At 46.7% G+C, this 21,487-nt stretch overlaps 1 protein-coding gene across 1 annotated transcript in view; it reads right to left on the minus strand.

Annotated features, from left to right (window-relative positions):
• Positions 1 to 2,569: 2,569 nt before the first annotated feature.
• SNTA1 (syntrophin alpha 1) overlaps positions 2,570 to 21,487 on the minus strand; it is a 31,469-nt gene continuing 12,551 nt past the window's right edge. The window contains exons 3-8 of the mRNA XM_084888571.1: positions 10,767 to 10,971; positions 7,318 to 7,525; positions 7,076 to 7,206; positions 4,987 to 5,183; positions 3,266 to 3,453; positions 2,570 to 3,182 (exon numbers count right to left, since the gene is read on the minus strand). Of these exons, the coding sequence (XP_084744697.1) occupies positions 3,090 to 3,182; positions 3,266 to 3,453; positions 4,987 to 5,183; positions 7,076 to 7,206; positions 7,318 to 7,525; positions 10,767 to 10,971 (1,022 nt within the window). The 3' untranslated portion in view covers positions 2,570 to 3,089. The remainder of the gene's footprint in view (positions 3,183 to 3,265; positions 3,454 to 4,986; positions 5,184 to 7,075; positions 7,207 to 7,317; positions 7,526 to 10,766; positions 10,972 to 21,487) is intronic.

The raw sequence follows: 21,487 nt of genomic DNA on the forward strand, positions 1-21,487 counted from the left end.
GAGCACTAGATATTTCTTGAATGAAGAGTGGATTAATAGTCCGACCGATGTGGGTCAGTGGTTGAGTGAGAGGTCACTGGTTTCTGGTTAGGGCACATGCCCGGGTTTCAGGCTTGATCCCCAATGTGGGGCGTGCAGGAGACATACAAGCAATGTTTCTATCTCTCTATCCCTTTCCCTTGCCCTCTCTCTCTAAAATCAATAAAAACATTTTTTATTGATTTTCTACAGAAAGGAAGGTAGAGGGATAGAGAGTTAGAAACATCGATGAGAGAGAGACATCGATCAGCTGCCTCCTGCACACCCCCCACCGGGGATGTGCCTGCAACCAAGGTACATGCCCTTCACCAGAATCGAACCTGGGACCTTTCAGTATGAAGGCCGATACTCTATCCACTGAGCCAAACCGGTTTCGGCAATAAAAACATTTTTTTAAAAGATCGATAGGCAGGTGGGAGGATGATGGGCAAGGCTGGAGTATCTCTGCTTACCCGCATTTCCCCAGGTTCCTAGAATCAGCTGTTTCTGGCTTGTTATATGACTTAATGTGGGCCTTGGTTTCCTTTTGTAGAGGTTTGACTAGAACTGCTTAGCGTAATACAATAGCCTCTAGACCTAAGTGACTATTGAGCACTTGATATGCAGCTAGCGTGAATGAGGAACTGAATTTAAGTAAATTTTAATATAAAAACTGATAAGAACGAATTAGATATGTGAATCTACTTTTTTAAACTGTAAATTTTATGAAATCTAAATACAAATTAAGTATTTCCTATGAGAATTTGGCATCTGAGATGTGTGTGCCCTAGCCAGTTTGACTCAGTGGATAGAGCATTGGCCTGCAGACCGAAGGACCCCAGGTTTGATTCCAGTTAAGGGCATGTACCTCGGTTGCAGGGTCTTCTCGGCCTGGGCTCTGGTCAGGTCTCGTGTAGGAGGCAACTAATCGATGTGCTTCTCTCATATCGATATTTCTCTCTATCTTTCCCTCTCTTTTTTATTTTTCCTAAAAATCAATGGGAAAATATCCTGGGGGGAGGATTAAATAAATAAATAAATAAATAAATAAATAAATAAATGTATAAGTGTAAAATATACACCAGATTTCAAAGACTTAATATGAGGGTAAATCGTAAAACACTTCATTAATAAATTTTTACATTATGTGTTGAAGTGATAACATTTTAGACTTATTGGGTTAAATTAAATATATTGTTACATTTATTTTCATCTATTTTTTTACTTTTTCTAGTACTATAATAGAAAATTTGCAATTAGATGTATGGCTTACATTACGTTTTTAATGGATTGTGCAGGGCCAGAAAATCTCTAAGGTGAACAAGGGTTTGAAGTCAAAAAGACCTACATTGAAATCTCAAGCTCAGACATGTCATAGCTGTATGACTTTGGGCAAGTCTCTCCCGCCATCTGAGTCCCAGTTTCCTTACTTGTCAAATAGAGATCGCTGTTCCTACCACAAAGATGTGCGATGAGGATCTGGGGAGGAAATATATGTGCGTTGTCTGGCAGACAGCAGCTACTTTTTAAATGTAAGCCTTCATTGCTGTTGTCTCTGTGATTTTCTGGACAATGCAAGCAAGTAGGTTGTTAAAAACATGGCAAACTCATCTCCAGCCAGCACAGTACAGCTTCCAAAGAATGTTCCACTAAGCAGTTCCAAGTGTCCTCCCTCCTGCAGGAAAGGGGCCTGTGACTCTCTATGATGATGTTGAAATAGGTCCACAAAGTTACTGACATTCTTTTCTTCAAGTGGTGGAAACTAGCCTGGCCATAGCTCATCGTCCAGGATAGAGCATCGTCCCAATCCCAGGTCAAGGCATATACAAGAATTAACTAATGTATGCATGAATAAGTGGAATAACAAATCAATGTTTCTCTCTCCCTCCCTCCCTCCAGCCCACCCGCCCTCTTCTCTCTTCTCTCTCTTTCAAACCAATCAATTAAAGGGTAGAAATGAATTCTCCTCTCCTTGAGTGTGGACTGGACATACTGACTCACTGCTAATGAATAGATTAAGCAAAAGTGACATTTAAGACTGGATCCTAAGAGGCACTGTGGATTCCTCTTGGCTCTCCCTTCTGTGTCACTCACGCTAGTGGAAGCCAGCTGTCATGAGCATATATTTAAGCAGCCCTATGATTAGGTTCATTGGAGAGGAACTGGAGTTTCCTGCCAGCAGCAATGAGTGAGCAATATCGGAAACAGACCCTCTAGCTCCAGTCAAGCCTGCAGATAAGGGTAGCCCAGGCAACATCATGACTAACTTCATGGTAGAACCTGAGACAAGAACAGCCCAGCTTAGCCCCTCTCAAATGCCTAATCCAAAGAATTTGAAAGATAATAAATGTTTATTGATTTTAGCGCTAAATTGGGGGGCGGGGGGGCGGGGGGAGTGCCGAGGAGGGAGGGGGGAGACAAGTACACTTTCTTTGACCCTGTGGTTAAAGGCCTGCTTTTCTCCAGGAAAGGGGCCCCAGTCTTGGGTCTGGTCCTTCTTGGGAGTTTGGGGCCACCATAGGATCCAAAGATCAAGGCACAAACCACAGACACTGTGCTCACAGGTTGTTTATTTGTCCAAGAATAAGGAGGAAAGAGAAGATGAAGGAGGAAACCACACGCTCCAAGGTGGTGGAGCCGAGGGTAGAAACGAACAGAAAGGTTCCTCTACTCTTGCCTCAGACTCCAGGGAACACTCCAGCTGCAGACGGGGCCTCTGGGGGTGGCTCTGGGGCCTCCAGGAGGCTTGGCAGTTGCTGGTTGGGGTCAGGATCCCCACAGGGGCAGTCCCAGGCTTGGAATGGCTTCTGTGTACACAAAATATCTCTCTGCAAAGGCACTGGTGGGGAGATGGGGCAGGGAAACTACCCCATCACTGCAGGATCCACTGTCCTGAATCTGAGTCCCAGTCGCCAAGACTATCCCAGCCTCCTCAGGGGCTGGGTCTCTCTGCACCCTCGTTCCTTTCCTCTCCTTCCCCTCAGCCCAGTGTTGAGCAGGCAGTCCGTGGAGGGCCAGGTCAGGCCATGGGGTGAACACCCCCTCCTTGGGGCTAGTGCCTCTGGCGACCTCTAGGCCAAGAGCCCCAGGCGGGTGACTTTGGCCGAGAGGAAGGAGTGGATGATGAAGACCATGGTTTTGGGGCACGAATGCAGGTCCAGCTGCTGCAGGATGGATGGAGAGAAGAGTCAGGAACTCCGTCTAGCCTGGCCTCCAGGAGACCATAGCCCCCTCCCCTTCCACTCACAATCTCTCCTTCAGCACCCCCGAAGTCCAGGAACAGGAGGCTGGCACCATCGTCCGAGGACATCTGCAGCTTCTCAAAGGGCTGCTGGAGCAGCACGGCCTGGGCCGCGCCCGGCTCCGCCGCCACCAGGGTGAAGCCCTTGTCGATGTGCACAGAGAGGTTGCAGGGACGGCCGTTCCAGGTGCAGGCTGCAGGGAGGGCGCATGGGCACGGGGAGGGTGTGTGGAGTGGGCAGAGCTGGCCATCAGAGGCCACAAGCCTCCCTCCAACCCCGAATGGCAGCTCCAAAAGTGGGGCTTGGATACCACCAGGGATGGGAGGCTCACTACTTGTCATGCCATCTGTATGCCCACCCCACACAGGGACATCCCTACCCTAAAATAAGAAAGGTGGGTCCTAGCCAGTTTGGCTCAGTGGACAGAGCATTGGCCTGTGGACTGAAAGGTCCTGGGTTCGATTCCAATAAAGGGCACATGCCTAGGTTGCAGGCTCGACCCCCCAGTGGGGGCATGCAGGAGGCAGCTAATCAATGATTCTCTCATCATTGATGTTTCTCTCTCTCTCCCTCTCCCTTCCTCTCTGATGAAAGGAAGGAAATGGAGAGAAGGCGGGAGGAAGGGGGGGGGGGGAGGGAGGCCCACAGAAAAATTATACCCCACTTCTAGTCCCACTTTCTGTAGCACCAAAAATGGAAAGGGGAGTTTAAGCTCTGCATGGACAGGAGGCTCACTAAAAAGGCAGCAGACCCACCAACATGGCCCGTGGAGACCTCAGAAACCAATAGAATTGCCCAGTTAAATGTGAATTTCAGGTACACATAGATAATTTGGACATTCTTATACTTAAAAAAATATTTGTTTATCTATAATTCAAATTTAAGTATGTATTCTGTATTTTATTCTGGCAACCCTATTCCAAATACCATCTCTCAAGTTCTCATCAGCAGAATGGCAAAGCCTTGGGCAAGAAAAACCTGAGGGGGAGACATTTCACGGGGGGAAGTCTCAACTACCAACCAGGGCACCTGCATGACCAAAACAGAGAACCCTCAAAGACTCTGAACCCTATGTTCTACTCCCCTGCAAGCACCCTAAAGAAAGAAGCTTGAGCCGAAGCCAGTTTGGCTCAGTGCCGAAGCCGGTTTGGCTCAGTGGTAGAGCGTCGGTCTGCGGACTGAAGGGTCCCGGGTTCAATTCCGGTCAAGGGCATGTACCTTGGTTGCGGGCATATCCCCAGTAGGGGGTGTGCAAGAGGTAGCTGGTCGATGTTTCTCTCTCATTGACATTTCTAGCTCTCTATCTCTCTCCCTTTCTCTCTGTTAAAAATCAATAAAATATAATATATTTTAAAAATATTAAAAAAAAAAAAAAAAAGAAAGAAAGAAAAAGAAGCTTGAGCCCTGGCCATTGTGCTAAGTGGTTAGAGCATTGGCCCCAAACACCAAAGGTTCCACACCCAGCCCCCGTCAGGGCATGTTCGAAAGGCCACCAATCCACTTGTCTCTCTCACACCAATTTCTCTCTCTCTTTCCCTCTTAACTCCCCCCAACCCTCCCTCCCCCTGCCACCTCCCACGTCCACTCTCTAAAAAATCAATGGAAGAAATATCCTCTGGTGAGGATTAATAAACAACAACACAAAACAAAAAAAGAAGCGAGCTTGAGTATCTTCGGGGACAAGAGACTCATTACCAAAGTGGCCCTCTCAGACCAGCCTACCCACCTGTGGACACCTCCTGCACACCCTCGGCGGCCCGGTGACAGCCATCCACTAGCTGGCGGGTCCAGACAGCCAGCTCCTGCGGCGACTCCACGCTGAACAGGCGAGTGTCCACACCATGGCGGGTGCCCGTGCGCAGGGCGAAGGAGAGCTCTGCATCGTAGGGCACCGAGCCCTTGGAGGGGCCCGAGTGCACCAGCCTGGGGCGCAGGGTGGGGAGGGCGGGGGGCTAAGCATGAGGCCTCAGGCAGCAGGGACATAGTTCTTGGCCCAGGGGCAAGTCCTGGGAAAGCACCCTGTGACTCCTTCACCACCTAATGGGGGACGGGACTTCCAGACCAGCACTGACTGGCTTACAGGAGGTCAGCTTCTGCCCCCCTCCTCCTTGTTCTCTCAGCTCCGGCTACACCAGTGTCTTCAAACACACCAAACACACTCCTGCCTCAGCACCTTTACACACGCAGCTCCCACTGCCGAGTACATTCTTCCCTGTTTATCTACATGGTTCATCTCTCACGTCCTTCATACCATTACTCAACTGTCATCTCCTCGGAGAAGCCCTCCCTGACCTCCCTATAGAACACGGTACCCTGCCCCTCACGAGCCTTACTACGTATTTCTTCTTTGTTTCCATTGGCTTTTTGTTGTCCTTTTCACTAGAATATCCTCTAGGGTTCAAATTTTTAACTGATTTGTTCACCACTATGTTTCCAGCCACTAAAACAATGCCTGTCATATAATAAACATCTGTGGCCTGAATTAATGAGTCACTGGTTAGGTCCATGACCTGTTTATCCATGACCTGTTTATCCCTGGTAGGCAGCAGGTGCTGACACATGGGCCACAGCCAAGCCCAGGGTGACAAGGGCCCAAAACCTATCTGACTCCCACTTGCTGTGTAATCTTGAGCAGCTCACGGCCCCTCTCTGGGCAACAGACTGCAAGAGTTCTGGGCTGTGGCCCTCTTTGCTCCTCACTCTATACCCTCGCTCTTGTAGCTTCAAATTCCCCTTAGAGCTTCTAGTGATACCTAGTCCCCCACGTTCCAGCCCTGAGCTACAGACCCACGAGTCCCCAAGCTTCCCACCCAAGGTTCCTACCCATTCCCCACACACTCTGGACGCAACTTAGCCTCTTGCTCCAATCCCCTCCCTTTATTTTCCTACCCCCAGCCCCACTGTCTGCTCAGACACAAGCTCCCAGCCTCCCCTTCATCTGAACACCTCCCTCACCCTCCCCATCTGGCACGTACTTAGCAGGGTTAATTTTACCACCCATGTGTTTTTTCAATGCAAATGCGGCCTTTCTTCTCCATCTGCTGCCTCTACTCACTAGCTCTCCTGCAGGACTGCAATAGCCTTCCTGCTCCCATCCCGCCTCTCAGGTGCATTTTCCACCTGACAGCCACAGGGTCACCTCACTCCCAGGCTAAAACTCCTCAACTCTGCCACCACTCCGATGACAAAGCTAACACTTCTTAATGGCAACAGAGGCTCTGCAAAATCAGGCCTTGCCAACTCTCGGTCTCATTTCTCTCCATTTCCTGCGTAGATGCTACACACCGGTTATATATAGCACACCCATAACTCCACGAACGCGCTAGAGCCCTTATGCTTCTGTGCATTTGACTATGTTGTTCTCCAGAAGATGCTCTTCCCCTCTCTTCAACAGCAAATGTCTTCTCGTCTGTCAAAATCCAGCTCAAATGTCACCTCCTGCCTGAAGCCTTCCCCAACCAGGCCAGGTAATTCCATAACTCTGCATTGTAAAGGCTGTTCCCCACCAGACCTGGTGCTTCCTGAGGGCATAAACTATTGGGGTCAGCTCCCTGTCCCCCCAAATCATGCAGCGCAAGGTTGGGCAGAGTAGGTGTCAATGAATGAGTGACTTGTGGGATTTCACATCCTTCTCTTTAAAGCCCCCATTCTACAGATGAGGAAATCAAGGCCCAGACAGGGCAGAGGCTAACTTCAGACCACCGGGGGAATACCTCAGGGCAAGACAGGGCTAAAGTCCCCAACTTCTGAGGCCCATCTAAAGCATCATCCCCCCAAGCTCTGGGCGAGATACTGTCCTGCCTGCCTGTGGGTACCTGGTGGTGATGAGTGGGGCAGTCCGGGCTGGCCGGCTCAGGGCCTCACGGGTCTGCGGGAGACAGCTGTAGAGGAGCAGCTCCTTTTCAGTCAGCAGGGCTAAGGTGGGTGCTGTGCCCCCATTGGGCAGCTGCAGAAGACAAGGCACAGTGAAGAAGGGCAGGGAGGGGAGAGGTCAGAGGGCCAAGGTGGGGAGACAATGGGAATGGGGTCAGCTCCAGGGGAGGTGCCCAGCAGGCACCTGCTCAGTCAGCCAGCCGATCTGCTTGATGTCCTGGCTCCCAGCTGTGCTGGTAGCTGCCAGCAGTGCCTGCAGCTCGTCCTTGACCCAGGGCATTAGAGCGTTGATTTGGGCTTGGATGGCAGCTACCCACGACCGTGCACTGGCCTCCTCCATGGCCCTCAGGAAGAGGGTGTCTTGACCATCTGCCGAACAGATCTCCAGATACCTGCAGGCATAAATGAGGTGGAGGGGGGAGTTGTCCACTCCTGCAGCTCATTAACCCTCAGATCTGGCCCGAGAAACCCCACCTACCACCAAACCAGAAGAAACCACAGGGGTGTCCATGAGAGAATTAGAGCAACACTTGCTGCTGGGGATTCAGCCTTGTAACCTTGTAAACTTATAACAGACTGTGTTCCTATTATTGAGGCCTCATGGGGTCTAATGACAAGAGACCATTAGATACACACACATAGGCATACACACACAAATGCACATACTCAAAACACATATGATAGGGGCCAAAATTGTCACTGTGTGAGGATTCATTATCTTGCCCTTTCTTCCCTGGTTTCTAAGGAGGACTGTCTTGCTGAGTCAGCTCCCAGGTTCTCCTTTATGGTACAGGACCAAAATGATGCACTAATTAGGCCAAGTTGGTCTACAGAAAAAGAGCTAGAGTAGTGGAGTAGGGAAAAGGGAAGGAGATGAAAAGCCATGCAGGCAAGTGTTGGGAAAGATTTTCAGGGAGGTACCCAGAGGAATAGTAACAGGGAGAGGATTTCTAAATGTTTTGTGGGACATTAAAGATTCACTCCCCTTTGGCCTCTCTGTAACAGATGAGGTGGGACATGAATAAAATTATGGCTCTCACAACACCCACTCCAACCCCTTTACCTTTGCCTTCCTCTACTGCAGAGCTAGAAAGCAAAATACTTTAATTCCCAGACTCCCTTGCAGCTAGGGCAGGCCATGTGATCCAGTTATAACCAATAAGATATAGATAGAAGTCCCTTCCTGAATGAAAGGCAACACTTAGTCTCCAAAGATGGCCACCAACTAATCTATCCCTCCCTGTACACACAATCTAAACTTCTCTCATTAAGAGGTGAAGTTTACTTCTCCTCTTCTTGACCTTATAACTGGTTTAACAAATAAAATGTGGCGAGAGTGACATTTTGGCATAATCCTAAGCCACCATGAAATCCAACTACCCTGAGAGGGAGAACAAGCTAGCCACCCAGAATGCTCCGCCAGCCCCTCGCTGCTCCAACCATCCAGCCGAGGCACAGGCGTGCGAGTAAAACCGCCATCTTGGGCTTCCAGCCCCAGCAGATACTACATAGAGCAGAAGAATTTGCCAGGTGAGCCAACCAGAGTTGTGAGAAATCATAAACCATTATCTTCTAAGACACTAAAATCTAAGATGCTTTGTTTATACAGCAATAGAACAAAATATCAGGAGAAGAAATCCTTTCCCTTGCCTTCATCCTGTCAAGAATATGGACATCTGCTTGGAGCTGCAGCCACCATCTTGCCTCAAAGAAGAAGAAAACCCTCAATAAAGATGACAGGAGAGCCCAGCTATTGTGGCTCAGTGGTTGAGCATTTGACCCAGGAAGCAAGAGGTCACAGTTTGATACCCGGACAGGGCACATGCCTGGGTTGCAGGCTCAGTCCCTGGTTGGGGACAAGCAGGAGGCAGCCAGTAGACAATGTTTCTCTCTCATCAATGTTTCTATCTCTCTACCCCTCTTCCTTTCTCTCTCTCTAAAAATCAATTTAAAAAAAATTTTTTTTAGTCGAAACCGGTTTGGCTCAGTGGATAGAGCATCTGTCTGCGGACTGAAAAATCCCAGGTTCGATTCCAGTCAAGGGCATGTACATTGGTTGTGGGCACATCCCCGGTAGGGGCTGGGCAGGAGGCAGCTGGTCAATGTTTCTCTCTAATCGACGTTTTTAGTTCTCTATCCCTCTTCCTTCCTATCTGTGGAAAATCAATAAAAAAAAATTTTTAATTTTTTTTTAAATATGACAGAAAAAAAACTGAAAGCCTGAACCCTGAGGGCATTCTTGAGCAGTGATAGAACCTAAATAAATAGCTGACCCTGTATTTTCTAAATATGTGAAAAAATAATCCTCTCATTTATTTAAGCCATTACTTGTTAGAGTTTCTGATATTTGCAGCCCAATGTAACCCTAAGTAAAAGTAAAATATTATTCATTATATTTTAGTTAACAGATCGTGTTCCTTTGACTGGGATATAGTGCTTATATGAAACCCCAGTTATATTCAAGTTACACATGTAGTTACATATGCACACACATGGTCAAGCACATATGCATACATGCATATACACATATGATTGTTAACATAAATACATGCACAAATCTACACCGATATCCTTGCAAATGCTCACATATACACACACATAGAAATACAGGCACATGCATAGAAATACATGTACACACATGCTTCAGGTGATGTTCGAGATGGGCTGGAAACCACGATTAACCTAAGATCCTATGAGTCTCGGAAAGGACTAATAGCCCTCACCTTTACCTAATACAAAGTCCCACTGGTGGAATACCTATAAGTGACCTGTGAATTACCACTTCTTGCCTCATGGGGGCAGGGTAGGGCTGGGTCATCTAATAGGGCCAGGAGATTTGGATGCCAATATTGGGTATTTGACTGACATTGAACCTTGGCTATAACTAGGACTCACAGTACCTTTTTTGTCACTCTCAATATATGCACCACCCTCAACACCGCATACCCCACTTGATCAATATACACTTCATTCAACCACCACCATCACTCAGGCACCCATAGCTTCTAAAGCAGAGAGAGCTACCTGGAAAGAGGCAAGTTCCATCTCTTCCTGGTTGTGTGATTAACCTTGGGCAGTTTACTTCCTCTCTCTGTCCTCATCTATAAAATGGGGTGAAATAATAGGACTTTGTTCATAGGATTGCTGTGAAAGCTAAATAAATGTGTGTGTGGTAAACACAATAATGTTGGCTGTTATCAATCTTATCAATGAACTGTTAAGGGCTGCTCAGATGTGAAGGATGATAAGCTTCTATGGCCTGAAACAAGTATCACCAGACATCTCCGAATCTCCATAGAGTCGGTAGAGACTTGAGAGGATCGCTGAGTCTGACAACCTTCTTTCACAATGGGAAATCTAAAGGTCAGTGAGGAAAAGGGACTAGTTCAACAGAACCAGGACTGGAATCCCACTCGGGGCTCTCCATATTCAAAGTTCCTCCTTAGATGTGAACTTCCCAGAGGAAGAAGAGAAAAGCAAGCACACCCTCATCCCCATAACTTCACTCTTGCATCCATTCAACAAACATTTCTTAAACACCTACCATGTTCAGGCAATAGTATCTTTCCTTTGGCCCCACCACCTAACAACACAGGGCATGACTGTCTGAGGTGCCCCCCACTCCAGGCTTACCTGGGCTCTGGGTCACTGGGGGTACACCTTCTCGAGACATATGCCATCTTCAAGGACATGTGTTTGGCACCGTTGAAGTCTCGGGGTGGGGGGCCAGGGGAGGAAGGCTGCCGCTGAAGGGGCGAGGCAGGAGGCGAGTCCCAGCCAACCGAGGTCCCGCTGGCAGAGTTCTTGAAATATGGTGAGACCTCCTTCATGTACTTGACTGGTCAGGGGACAGGTCAGCAGTTACCACTGTGACATGGGCTCCCACGCAGCACACATCACAATTTTCACTAATTCATTAAGAATTCAATTTAGGACTAATGTCACTATCCTCCCCTGGGCTAAAGTCTCTGACTCTATGGTAGAAAATACTAGATGCATTCCAACATCTATTCTCTCATTTTCCCCGGTTTATAGACACATGGCCATCTGGAAGAAAGGCTACATTTCCCAGCCTCCCTTGCAGCTACATGTCACCATGTGACTAAGTTCTAACCACGTAAGTAGAAGTGTTTGGATCTTTGGGATGACTGCTTAAAGGGAACAGACAGCCCTGGCCTATTTGGCTCAGTGGATAGAGCATCGACCTGCAGACTAGAGGGTCCCAGGTTCGATTCTGGTCAAGGGCATGTGCCTTGGTTGCGGACACATCCCCAGTAGGGGGTGTGCAGCAAGCAGCTGATGAATGTTTCTCTCTCATCCATGTTTCTAGCTCTCTATCCCTCTCCCTTCCTCTCTGTAAAAATCAATAAAAATACATTTTTTAAAAATAAAAATAAAAAAATAAAGGGAACAGACAACAGCTACAGCAAGACAGTAAAAGAGCACCAAGAGGGGAGTTAGGAGATGTTACTGCTCTGCCACTATCCCACTGTCTGCCTCTCTCTCTCTTCAGTCTTTTCATCTGCAGAAGAGAGGGGTTGAATGAGACAGCCGTGTGGTAGAGGCTGTTAACTGTCCTCTGGTAGAGTGATAGCCTCTCAGCTTCAGACTTCATTTTCCAGTCTTCCTGCAGCTATATAGGTGCTCATGGGATCAAGTCTGGCTGATAAGGCCAGAGCAGAAGGGGTGTGTGTAACAATCAAGTTCTGTCTATTAAAGAAGGGGGCAGATCCTTTCACCCTCTTTTTCCCCAACAGGGTTAAGTTGGCTAGAACAAAGAGTGGTGGAACATTATCTTAACTATGAGTTCATGAGCCACACGCTAAGGAAGGCTGACACCTTAAAGATGTCCTGTCTTACTTGGATGTTACTAAGAAAGCAAGGAGCTTCTAGCACAGTTAAGCCATAGTATGTTATGGGTCTCTTATTGTAGCAGCATAACACTCACCGTAACCAATACAGGTGCCTAAGGGCCCTCTTAGCTCTGAACAATCATCACTGAGTATAGTGGACATCTTAGAGCAGTGGTTGGCAAACTCATTAGTCAACAGAGCCAAGTATCAACAGTACAACAATTGAAATTTCTTTTGAGAGCCAAATTCTTTAAACTTAAACTTCTTCTAACTCCACTTCTTCAAAATAGACTTGCCCAGGCTGTGGTATTTTGTGGAAGACCATATTCAAGGGACCAAAGAGCCGCATGTAGCTCTCAAGCCGCAGTTTGCCGACCATGGCCTTAGAGCATAGCATTGTCCAACAGAGCTCTCTGTGATTATGTGAATGTTCTCTCTCTCTCTCTCTCTCTCTCTCTCTCTCTCTATATATATATATATATATATATATATATACATACATTGTCCAGTACAGTAGCACTAAGCCACATGTGATTATTAAACATTTGAAACGTGGCTAGTACAGATGAGGAATTGCATTTTTTATTTTATGAGTCAGTTAAGTACCCCACCTCCACAGTGTTCTCAGCCTAATGGGAGCTCCACACAGACACAAGGAAGTGGGCTTTTTATTTAGTTTTAATTACTTTAAAATTAAATTCAAAAAGTCATATGCAGCAAATGATGACCCTATTAGTACATCTTCGTATTGCTAGAAGAGCAGCCTACTTCTCTGCCCAACTGACCCATAAAGTCATGTTCTGACATGTGACCCTGCTTTCCTGGCTATGCTAGCTGGACCATGGGTGAACACCTAGCCCACTCTAGGCTACCCAATGGAGACTGGTGTCTTAAACAAATTTGCTATGGGAGTCAAACATCTGCTGCTGTGGGGACAAAGAAGAGGGGAAAGCTGGTTTGCAGAGATGTCAAATTAGTGGAGATGCACATCAAGAAACGAGGGAAACACCTGCTAATGTACCAGTTTCTAATGCTCGTCCATCAGAAAGTCAGGCTGCCATGTCAGCAGAAGTTATGACATTTGCAACCAAAAGAGTCGTGATCAGCCCTGACCAATTTGGCCCAATGGATAGAGTGGCGACCTGCGACTCAAGGGTCCCAGGTTCGATTCCGGTAAAGGGCATGTACCTTGGTTGAGAGCACATCTCCAGTGGGGTGGCGGGGGGGGGGAGGGCGGGAGGCAGCTGATTGATGTTTCTCTATCATTAATGTTTCTAACTCTCTCTCCCTCTCCCTTCCTCTCTGAAAAAATCAATCTTATATAATAAAAGGTTAATTTGCAAATCAACCAAATGGCAGAATGACCAGTTGCTATCATGTGCATTGACCACCAGGGGACAGACGATCAATACAGGAGCTGCCCTCTGGTGATCAGTGTGCTCCCACAGGGGAGCTCTGCTCAGCCCGAAGCTGGGCTCATGGCTGGCGAGCGCAGCAGCAGTAGCAGGAACCTGTCCCGCCAACGCAGAGGTGCTAAGGATGTCTGACTGACATCGTAGGCCCACTCCCCTCGGGATCCAGGACTGTGAGAGGGCACAGGCCAGGCTGAGGGAACTCAACATCATCATTATAGCAATGACTTACCCCAGAACTGAATGTTGGGTTATGTCTCAAGGGACAATGAAGGTGGGACACATCACAGCCTATACGATGTTCAAGCCATCCCCCTGCTCTTTTCTCCTTGCCAACAGACCCCTGAGCCCCACAGGCTGGGCTTCTCCCAAACCCAAGGGGAAAATCTTGATTGGCCAAAGCTAATCATGATTGTTCCATCCCTCTTGTTTGTGATTGGTTAGAAAGGGACAGATGATACAATTCTGGCCAATGAGGGATGAAGGAAAGTACACTCCCTTCCTTCCTATTCTCTTGCTAGAAGGGGAATTGGTCCTAGAGCAATGATAATCACTTTTTTACCACAAGGGTTGAGGTCCACACACCGAGAGTGGGGAGTCCTTAGATTAATCACCCTGAAGCCAAGCTACCTTTAGAGATAGAGTGAATAAAACACATTTTATTCAATTTTTAAAATCCTTTGGATCGGGTTCCTATGATTTGCAGACAAAATCATCTTAAATAATATAGCCTTCCCCTTCCCTTCCTCCCCCCCAGGGTACATCTGATCTCTCTGCTATAACTGGCCATGTCCCTACCCTACTCAAAGCCCTGCTCTGGCTTCCTTGTATCCTTTATCCAACATCAAGGCTCTCCAGGACCCTGCCTACTTCTCTGGCTTTTCCTCCTGTCAGATCCCTAATCTCACCCTCTAATTCAGTGGTTCTCAACCTTCCTAATGCCGTGACCCTTTAATACAGTTCCTCATGCTGTGGTGACCCCCAACCATGAAATTATTTTTGTTGCTACTTCATAACTGTAATTTTGCTACTGTTATGAATCGTAATGTAAATATCTGTTTTCCGATGGTCTTAGATGACCCTGCTAGCGGTTCTCAACCTCTGGGCTATCGCGACCCACAGGTTGAGAACCGCTGCTGTAGAGCCCAGGCATATTGACCTCCTTAGAGTTCTCAGAAGCTGTACTAGCTTCCAGACTCCCACATCTTTGAAAATGCAGTTACCTCTGCACAGAATGCTCTTAATACACTGTTTGGAGATAGATACTCTTGGACTTGAATTCCACCTCCAGTACTGTCTAACTGTGTGACCATGGACACCTCTCTGGGTCTCACTCTGCAAGTCAGTAAAAGATGAATGAGCCCTGGCCGGTGTGGGTCAGCTCGTTAGAGCATCATCCCATACACCAAAAGTATGGGTTTGATTCCAGTCAGGGCATATACCCAGATGGGGGTTCAATCCCTGGTCAGTGCACATATGGAAGGCAACTGATCAATGTTTCTCTCACATTGTTTCTCTCTCTCTAAAAATTAATTAAAAACATAGCCAGTGTTGCTCAGTGGTTGAGCATCAAACCATGAACCAAGAGGTCATGGTTCAATTTCTAGTCATGACATATGCCCAGGTTGTTAGCTTGATCCCCAATGTGGAACATGCAAGAGGCGGCCAATTGATGGTTCTCTCTCATCATTGATGTTTCTATCTCTCTCTCTCCTTTTCCCTTCCTCTCTGACATCAATAAAAATCTATTTTATAAATAAATGAATAAATAAATAAATAAATAATAAATTTTTTAAATGTCCTCAGGTAAGGATTAATAATAATAATATAAGAGGGATGACATTGTCTACCTTAGAGAGATGTTAGAATTAAGAGAGATTATGTAAAACATGTGGCACAAGTTAAGGACTCAAGAAATATGTTTCTTGAGGAGAATCCAAGATGGCTGCTCGGGTAGGCACCTAGCCGCAGCCGCACGCAACAATTTCAATAAAATACAACTAAAATATAAAATGGACATTACCCAGAACTACAGGAAAGTCGACTGACTGGAAATTCTACAACGAGAAGCAAGGAGAAAACCAGAAGGAAGCGCGGAGGAGCTGTAAAAGCCCAAGGTACGGAGACACGCGGCGTGCGCGGAGAGGACAGAGCCGGAGAGGAGGGAGGCCGAGTGCCTGGCTGGCGTTCCCTAGCGGGAAGGAGATAAACACTCCGACTGTGCTGGGCCCCCAACTGCTCTGAACCCCCGTTCTAGGCCAGACCCCGGGGACCCAGGCTCATCCAGAGGGAGCTGGGCTGTAAGGCGGAACCTGGGGAAGCAGCGAAAGGAGGTCCCAGAGACGCGCACACAGCGCGCAGAGAAGGGCCGGCCGGCTGTGCCGTAGGACTGCCCTGGCGGGAAGGAGACAGGGGCTCCAGACTGCTCTGAACGCCATCTCCAACTCCACTTCCAACTGAACTGAACCCCAGTTTCGGGCCCATTGCGGGAGAGCCTACACAGTTTGGTAGCAGGCGAAAATCGAGGGCACCTTTCTCTCAGAGGTGCTTGCAACAAGTACTGAAGGACCCTGAGTCTCAGGAGTCGCATAGGGCGGGGCTGACGGAAGCCAAGGCTGTAGGCTCCACCCTGAAACCCCGCCCCATCAGAAAAGCTGCCTGCGAAAATGGCTAAACCAAACAGATCACAAACGAAAGAAATGGAGGACAAAAAGCGACTGGATATAGAGTTCAAAACCACACTTATAAGGTTTTTCAAGAGTATCCTAGAAAAGGCCGATAAAATAAATGAGACCTATGAGGATATGAAAAGGGATCAACAAGAAATAAAGAATACATTGTCTGAAATAAAAAATATTCTACAGAGTCCTAAAAACAGAATAGAAGATCGCAAGAATCAAGTCAAAGATTTGGAACATAAAGAGCCAGAAGACACTCCTCTGCAGAAGCTAGAAGGCAAGAGAATCCAGAAAATTGAAGATAATGTAAGAAACCTCTGGGACAACTTCAAACAATCCAACATCAGAATCATGGGGGTCCCAGAAGATGAGAGAGAGCAAGATATCGAAAACATACTGAAAGAAATAGTGACAGAAAACTTCCCCCACCTGGGGAAAGAATTGGACTTACAAGTCCAGGAAGCACACAGAACTCCAAATAAGATGAATCCAAAGAGGACCACATCAAGACAAATCATAATTAAGATTCCAAGAGCAAAGGACAAAGAGAGAATATTAAAAGCAGCAAGAGCTAAGCAGGTGGTTACCTATAAAGGAGCTCCTATACGATTGTCAGCTGATTTCTCAACAGAAACCATGCAGGCCAGACGGGAATGGCAAGAAATATTCAAGGTGATGAATAGCAAGAACCTACAGCCAAAAATACTCTACCCAGCAAAGCTATCACTCAGAATCGAAGGTCAGATAAAGAGCTTCACTAATAAAAAAAAGCTAAGGGAGTTCATCACCACCAAACCAGAATTATATGAATTGCTGAAGGGGGTTCTTTCAGAAGAGAAAGTAAATAAAGATAAAAATTATGAACAACAAATACGTAACTATCAACAAGTGAATCTAAAAACCAAGGAAATTAAAAAAAAAAATCTGATGAACAATATTAACTGTTGAATATAATAGAATCAGAGGTATGGAAGGGGAGTGAACTAATGATTCTTGGGGAAAAGGGGACAGGGGAATGTGGGAAGAGACTGAACATAAACTGTGCACCTATGGATGAGGACAATGGGGAGTGGGGAAAGGGCAGAGGGTGGGGTGGGAAGGGGGGGGAAGGAACACTTGTAATAATATGAACAATAAAAATTTATTAAAAAAAAAGAAAAAAGAAATATGTTTCTTAGCTGTTAGCCACCTCTGCCCACACTTCTTAGAACACTATTGTTATTTTGTGCATTGGGGTTGTCTCTCCCACCAAAATGGAACTCCCAGAGGACAGAAACTGGGCTTGGTTCAAACCCAGAGTCAGTTTCCATGAATGCCAAGGCAGGGCACATTTGTTCACCAGGAGGAAGAAGATGCCACACTCCAAGAGGTCCTTGCTCAGCTCAAACTCACCCCTCTAGGTAGCCTTCCCAGATGCCCACACTGGTTCTACCTCAGCCATCGCTTCTGCAGTCCCCTAGAATCCACTCTCCTATGTCTGTGTGGAGGTCTGCCCCCCACCAGGATGGGAGCATTGTGAGGGTAGGGACCTCATCTGGCTCATCTCTGTGTCCCCAGAATGCAGCAGGGATCTCCTATCCTATGTGCTCCACAAATGAACATTTGTCAACTCTGAAGCCAGAAAATCTGGTAGAGTCCCTGCTCACCCACCCAGGCTGTTCCAGATCTGGGTCCTCCCTCTCCTTTCCCACAAGAACATGCTATAAATGGACAGCATACCAGCTGGCACTCAATACAGGGCTTGGATTTCACAAACCAATGGGGGTGGAGTCATGGGGGCTCTGGAGTGTGACCATAAATAGCCCAGCTCTGAGTCTTCCTCTCTGCTCTGATTTCTACCTGAGTCACTCAGCAAGAGGGCAGGTTGCCTAAAGGCGATGGCCTGGAAAGCTGAGGACACGACCATGGATGGCCCTGTGGCCAGCATTCTTGAGACTCCAAGGATAGACACAGCTGGTATCCACACCCACCCCAGCCAAGATCCTGGCCCAGAAGCCCAATAAGCAGTGACACATGGGCCTTTCCTCTTCAAGGAAGCTGTGATAGATATAAACACTGCCCATTCCCGAGGCCCCAAGTCCCTGCTCTCCCAAGGGGAGAAGCCAGGGCCCCACGGACCAAGGATTCTCTAAAAACACAAGGAACAGCCGAAACCAGTATGGCTCAATAGATAGAGCGTCGGCCTGCGGACTGAAGGGTCCCGGGTTTGATTCCGGTCAAGGGCATGTAGCTTGGCTGCGGGCACATCCCCAGTAGGGGGTATGCAAGAGGCAGCTGGTCAATGTTTCTCTCTCATGGACGCTTCTAGCTCTCTATCCCTCTTCCTTCCTCTCTGTAAAAATCAATAAAAATATATTTAAAAACACAAGGAACAGACAAGGCAGGACCATTTGTCTGGCCCATGGAGCGAAGAAAAGGAGATACATCTGCATTTGATCTTAGCCAAAAGGCTGAGAAGAGATAGCGGGTGCATCTGTTTGGGCTCAATACAGTATGCCCAGTATTTATGCCAGTGCTCAATAAATGTTTGGGACTGAATACTGTGGCACTGAGTCTTGGCTGAAGCCTGTTCTCTAAGTTCAAGCTGTTCCTTATCTGTTCAGTACGTGACTTACTAGCCCTCACCTGAAATTACATGATCTGTTTGTTTACTAGTTAATGGCCTTTCTCCTCCAACTGAAATGTCAGTCCTGTGAGGGCAGAGACCTGTTTTCTTGTTCATTAGGATATCCCCAGCGTCTAGAATAGTACCATCATATACCGGGTAATCAGTAAATAAGAAATTTGTTTAATGAATTAATATTGACAGCCTGAAGAGACATCAAATAGGCTTGGGTTTCACTTCCTTGCTCTGTGACCTCGGACAGCTGACTTGCCTTTTGTAAGCCTCTATTTTCCCATCTTTATAATGGGAGCAAAATATATCTACTTCCAGAATATTGATATTCAGCACCTAATGGAATAGAACTTCAATAAGTAATATAGTTATTATTTCTGCTGCTGTTCTCAGTGTAACAGTATAAGGGGACGAGCACACAATGCAGTTACAGACAGACAAAGATTTTAATCCAGGCCCTGTCACTCGCTCTCTGGCCTTGGCAAGTCCCAAGGTCTCTCTGGGCCTAATTTTTTCTGCCTTAATAATGGGCACTTGATACACGAGCTCTCTGAGTAAAGCGCTATAAAGGCTCAAGTCAGGGCTGCCCACATGCCACCCAGGATGGTATGGCGTGGACGTGAGGTTCCAACAGGCTCTGGAAGGGATGACCTTTAAAGTCCTGCTGGCCTAGCAAGGCTGGACTATAAATAGTCCCTGGCCCCGGCAGGCCCTGAAGCAGGACTGAACAACAGAGCCTAGGTTGCCACACTCTGAGCAAAAGAATCTCACCTCACCACACCCTTAGGCAACACAAGGGGCACCATCTATCACGGTCCTAAAGGCATGGGAATGCTTTGATCTAATAATATCCTCTGCAGGAGCCCTGCCTCAGATAAATGCTCCTAAGTGCACAGAGGGGGTCACAGCACAATTGTCTTTGGTTCAAGAGACTAGTGACAACTTGAATGTCCATGGGTAGAGGCTGCTAAATACAAGATAGGAGTTTCCTGACTCAGTCTTTCTTTTTAACTTTATATTTTTTAATTTAGTTTTAGAAAGAGAGAGGAAGGGAGAGGGAGAGAGAACCATCAATGTAAGAGCAAAACATCGACAGGCTGCCTCTTGCACCAAGCCCACAACCCAGTCATGTGCCCTGACCAGGAATTGAATCGACAACCTATCGGTGCACAGAATGATGCCCAACCAACTGAGCTCTGGCCAGGGCTCCTAATTATGTTTTATTCTTGGCTATATCACCAGTACCCACATCTAGTCATGGAACACAGACAGGAATCAGAAAATATTGGTTAAATTCATGTACAAATACCAATAATACTGGAGACCCAGTACATGAAACTTGTGCAGGGGGTGGAGGGGTAAAGGAGTTGAGGGGTAGTCCCTCAGCCCAGCCTGTGCCCTCAGGGGATGTCTGACTGCTGGTTTGCCAGAGGCAACAGGTAGGGTGCTTACCAGCTGGCCCCGCCCCTGATCACTGCTGCTGGTTGCCTCCCTCTCAGGAGGCCATAGCAACCTGTCATTCCACCACTGGTTGTTCAGCAGTTTGGTCGATTTGCATATTAGGTTTTTATTATATAGGATAATATTGTGCAATCATTATAAAGAATGAAACAAAACTCTAGCTGGTTTGGCTCAATGGATAGAACATCAACCTGCGGACTGAAGGTTCCCAGGTTCAGTTTCAATCAAGGGCACATGCCCAGGTTGCAGGCTCAATCCCCAGTAGAAGGCATGCAAGAGGCAGCCGATCAATGATTCTTTCTCATCATTGTTTTTCTATCTCTCTCTCCCTCTCCTTTCCTCTCTGAAATCAATAAAAACATATTTTAAAAATTACTAGTAAGGCTGAAACCAGTTTGGCTCAGTGGCTAGAGCGTTGGCCTGAAGACTAAAAGGTCCTAGGTTCGATTCTGGTCAAGGGCGTGTACCTTGGTTGTGGGCACATCTCCAGTAGGAGGTGTGCAGGAGGCAGCTGATCAATGTTTCTCTCTCATCGATGTTCCTAACTCTCTATCCCTCTCTCTTCCTCTCTGTAAAAAATCAATAATATATATATATATATATATATATATATATATATATATTTTTTTTTTTTTAAATACAAGTAAGAAATACTAAAATTCTAGTTTTCTAGAACTTCTAAAAAAACAAACAAAAAAAAAGAATGAAACATAGCTACATGTCCTGAGTTGGAAATATGTCCTCAACTTGTTAAGTGATAAAAACAAATGTGGAAATTTTCTGGAAGAATGTGAAAATATCAACTGTGGTTATCTCTATAAAAAGATAATTGCTTTATCTCACTCTCTTAGGTTTTTTTCAATAGGCATATATTACTTTCTATATTTCTTTGAAAGTCTACTTTTTAAAATATATGTATAGCCCTAGCTGGTTTGGCTCAGTGGATAGAGCGTTGGCTGGTGAACTGAAGATCCCGGGTTCAATTCTGATAAAGGGCATATAGCTCGGTTGTTGGTTCAATCCCAGGCCCTGGTCAGGTGCACATGAGAGGCAATCAATCAATGTATCTCTCTCACATTGATTGCAGCCAATCAATGATCTGTCTGTCAATCTCTCCCTTTCCCTTTCACTCTTTCTAAAAATCAATGGAAAAATATCCTAAAGTGAGGATTAACAAAAAAAATATATGTATATACCACCATATTCAAAATCATCTAAGCCAGGATTCTGGGATGAGACACTCATCAACCCGTCCAGAAGCAAAGAGTCCTGGGATCTTAAAAAGAAGTACTTATTGAGCGCCTACTATGCACCAAGCACCAACCTCAACTCT

The sequence above is a fragment of the Pipistrellus hanaki genome, assembly GCF_964339955.1.
Source record: "Pipistrellus hanaki genome assembly, chromosome: 6".
NCBI lineage: Eukaryota > Metazoa > Chordata > Mammalia > Chiroptera > Vespertilionidae > Pipistrellus > Pipistrellus hanaki.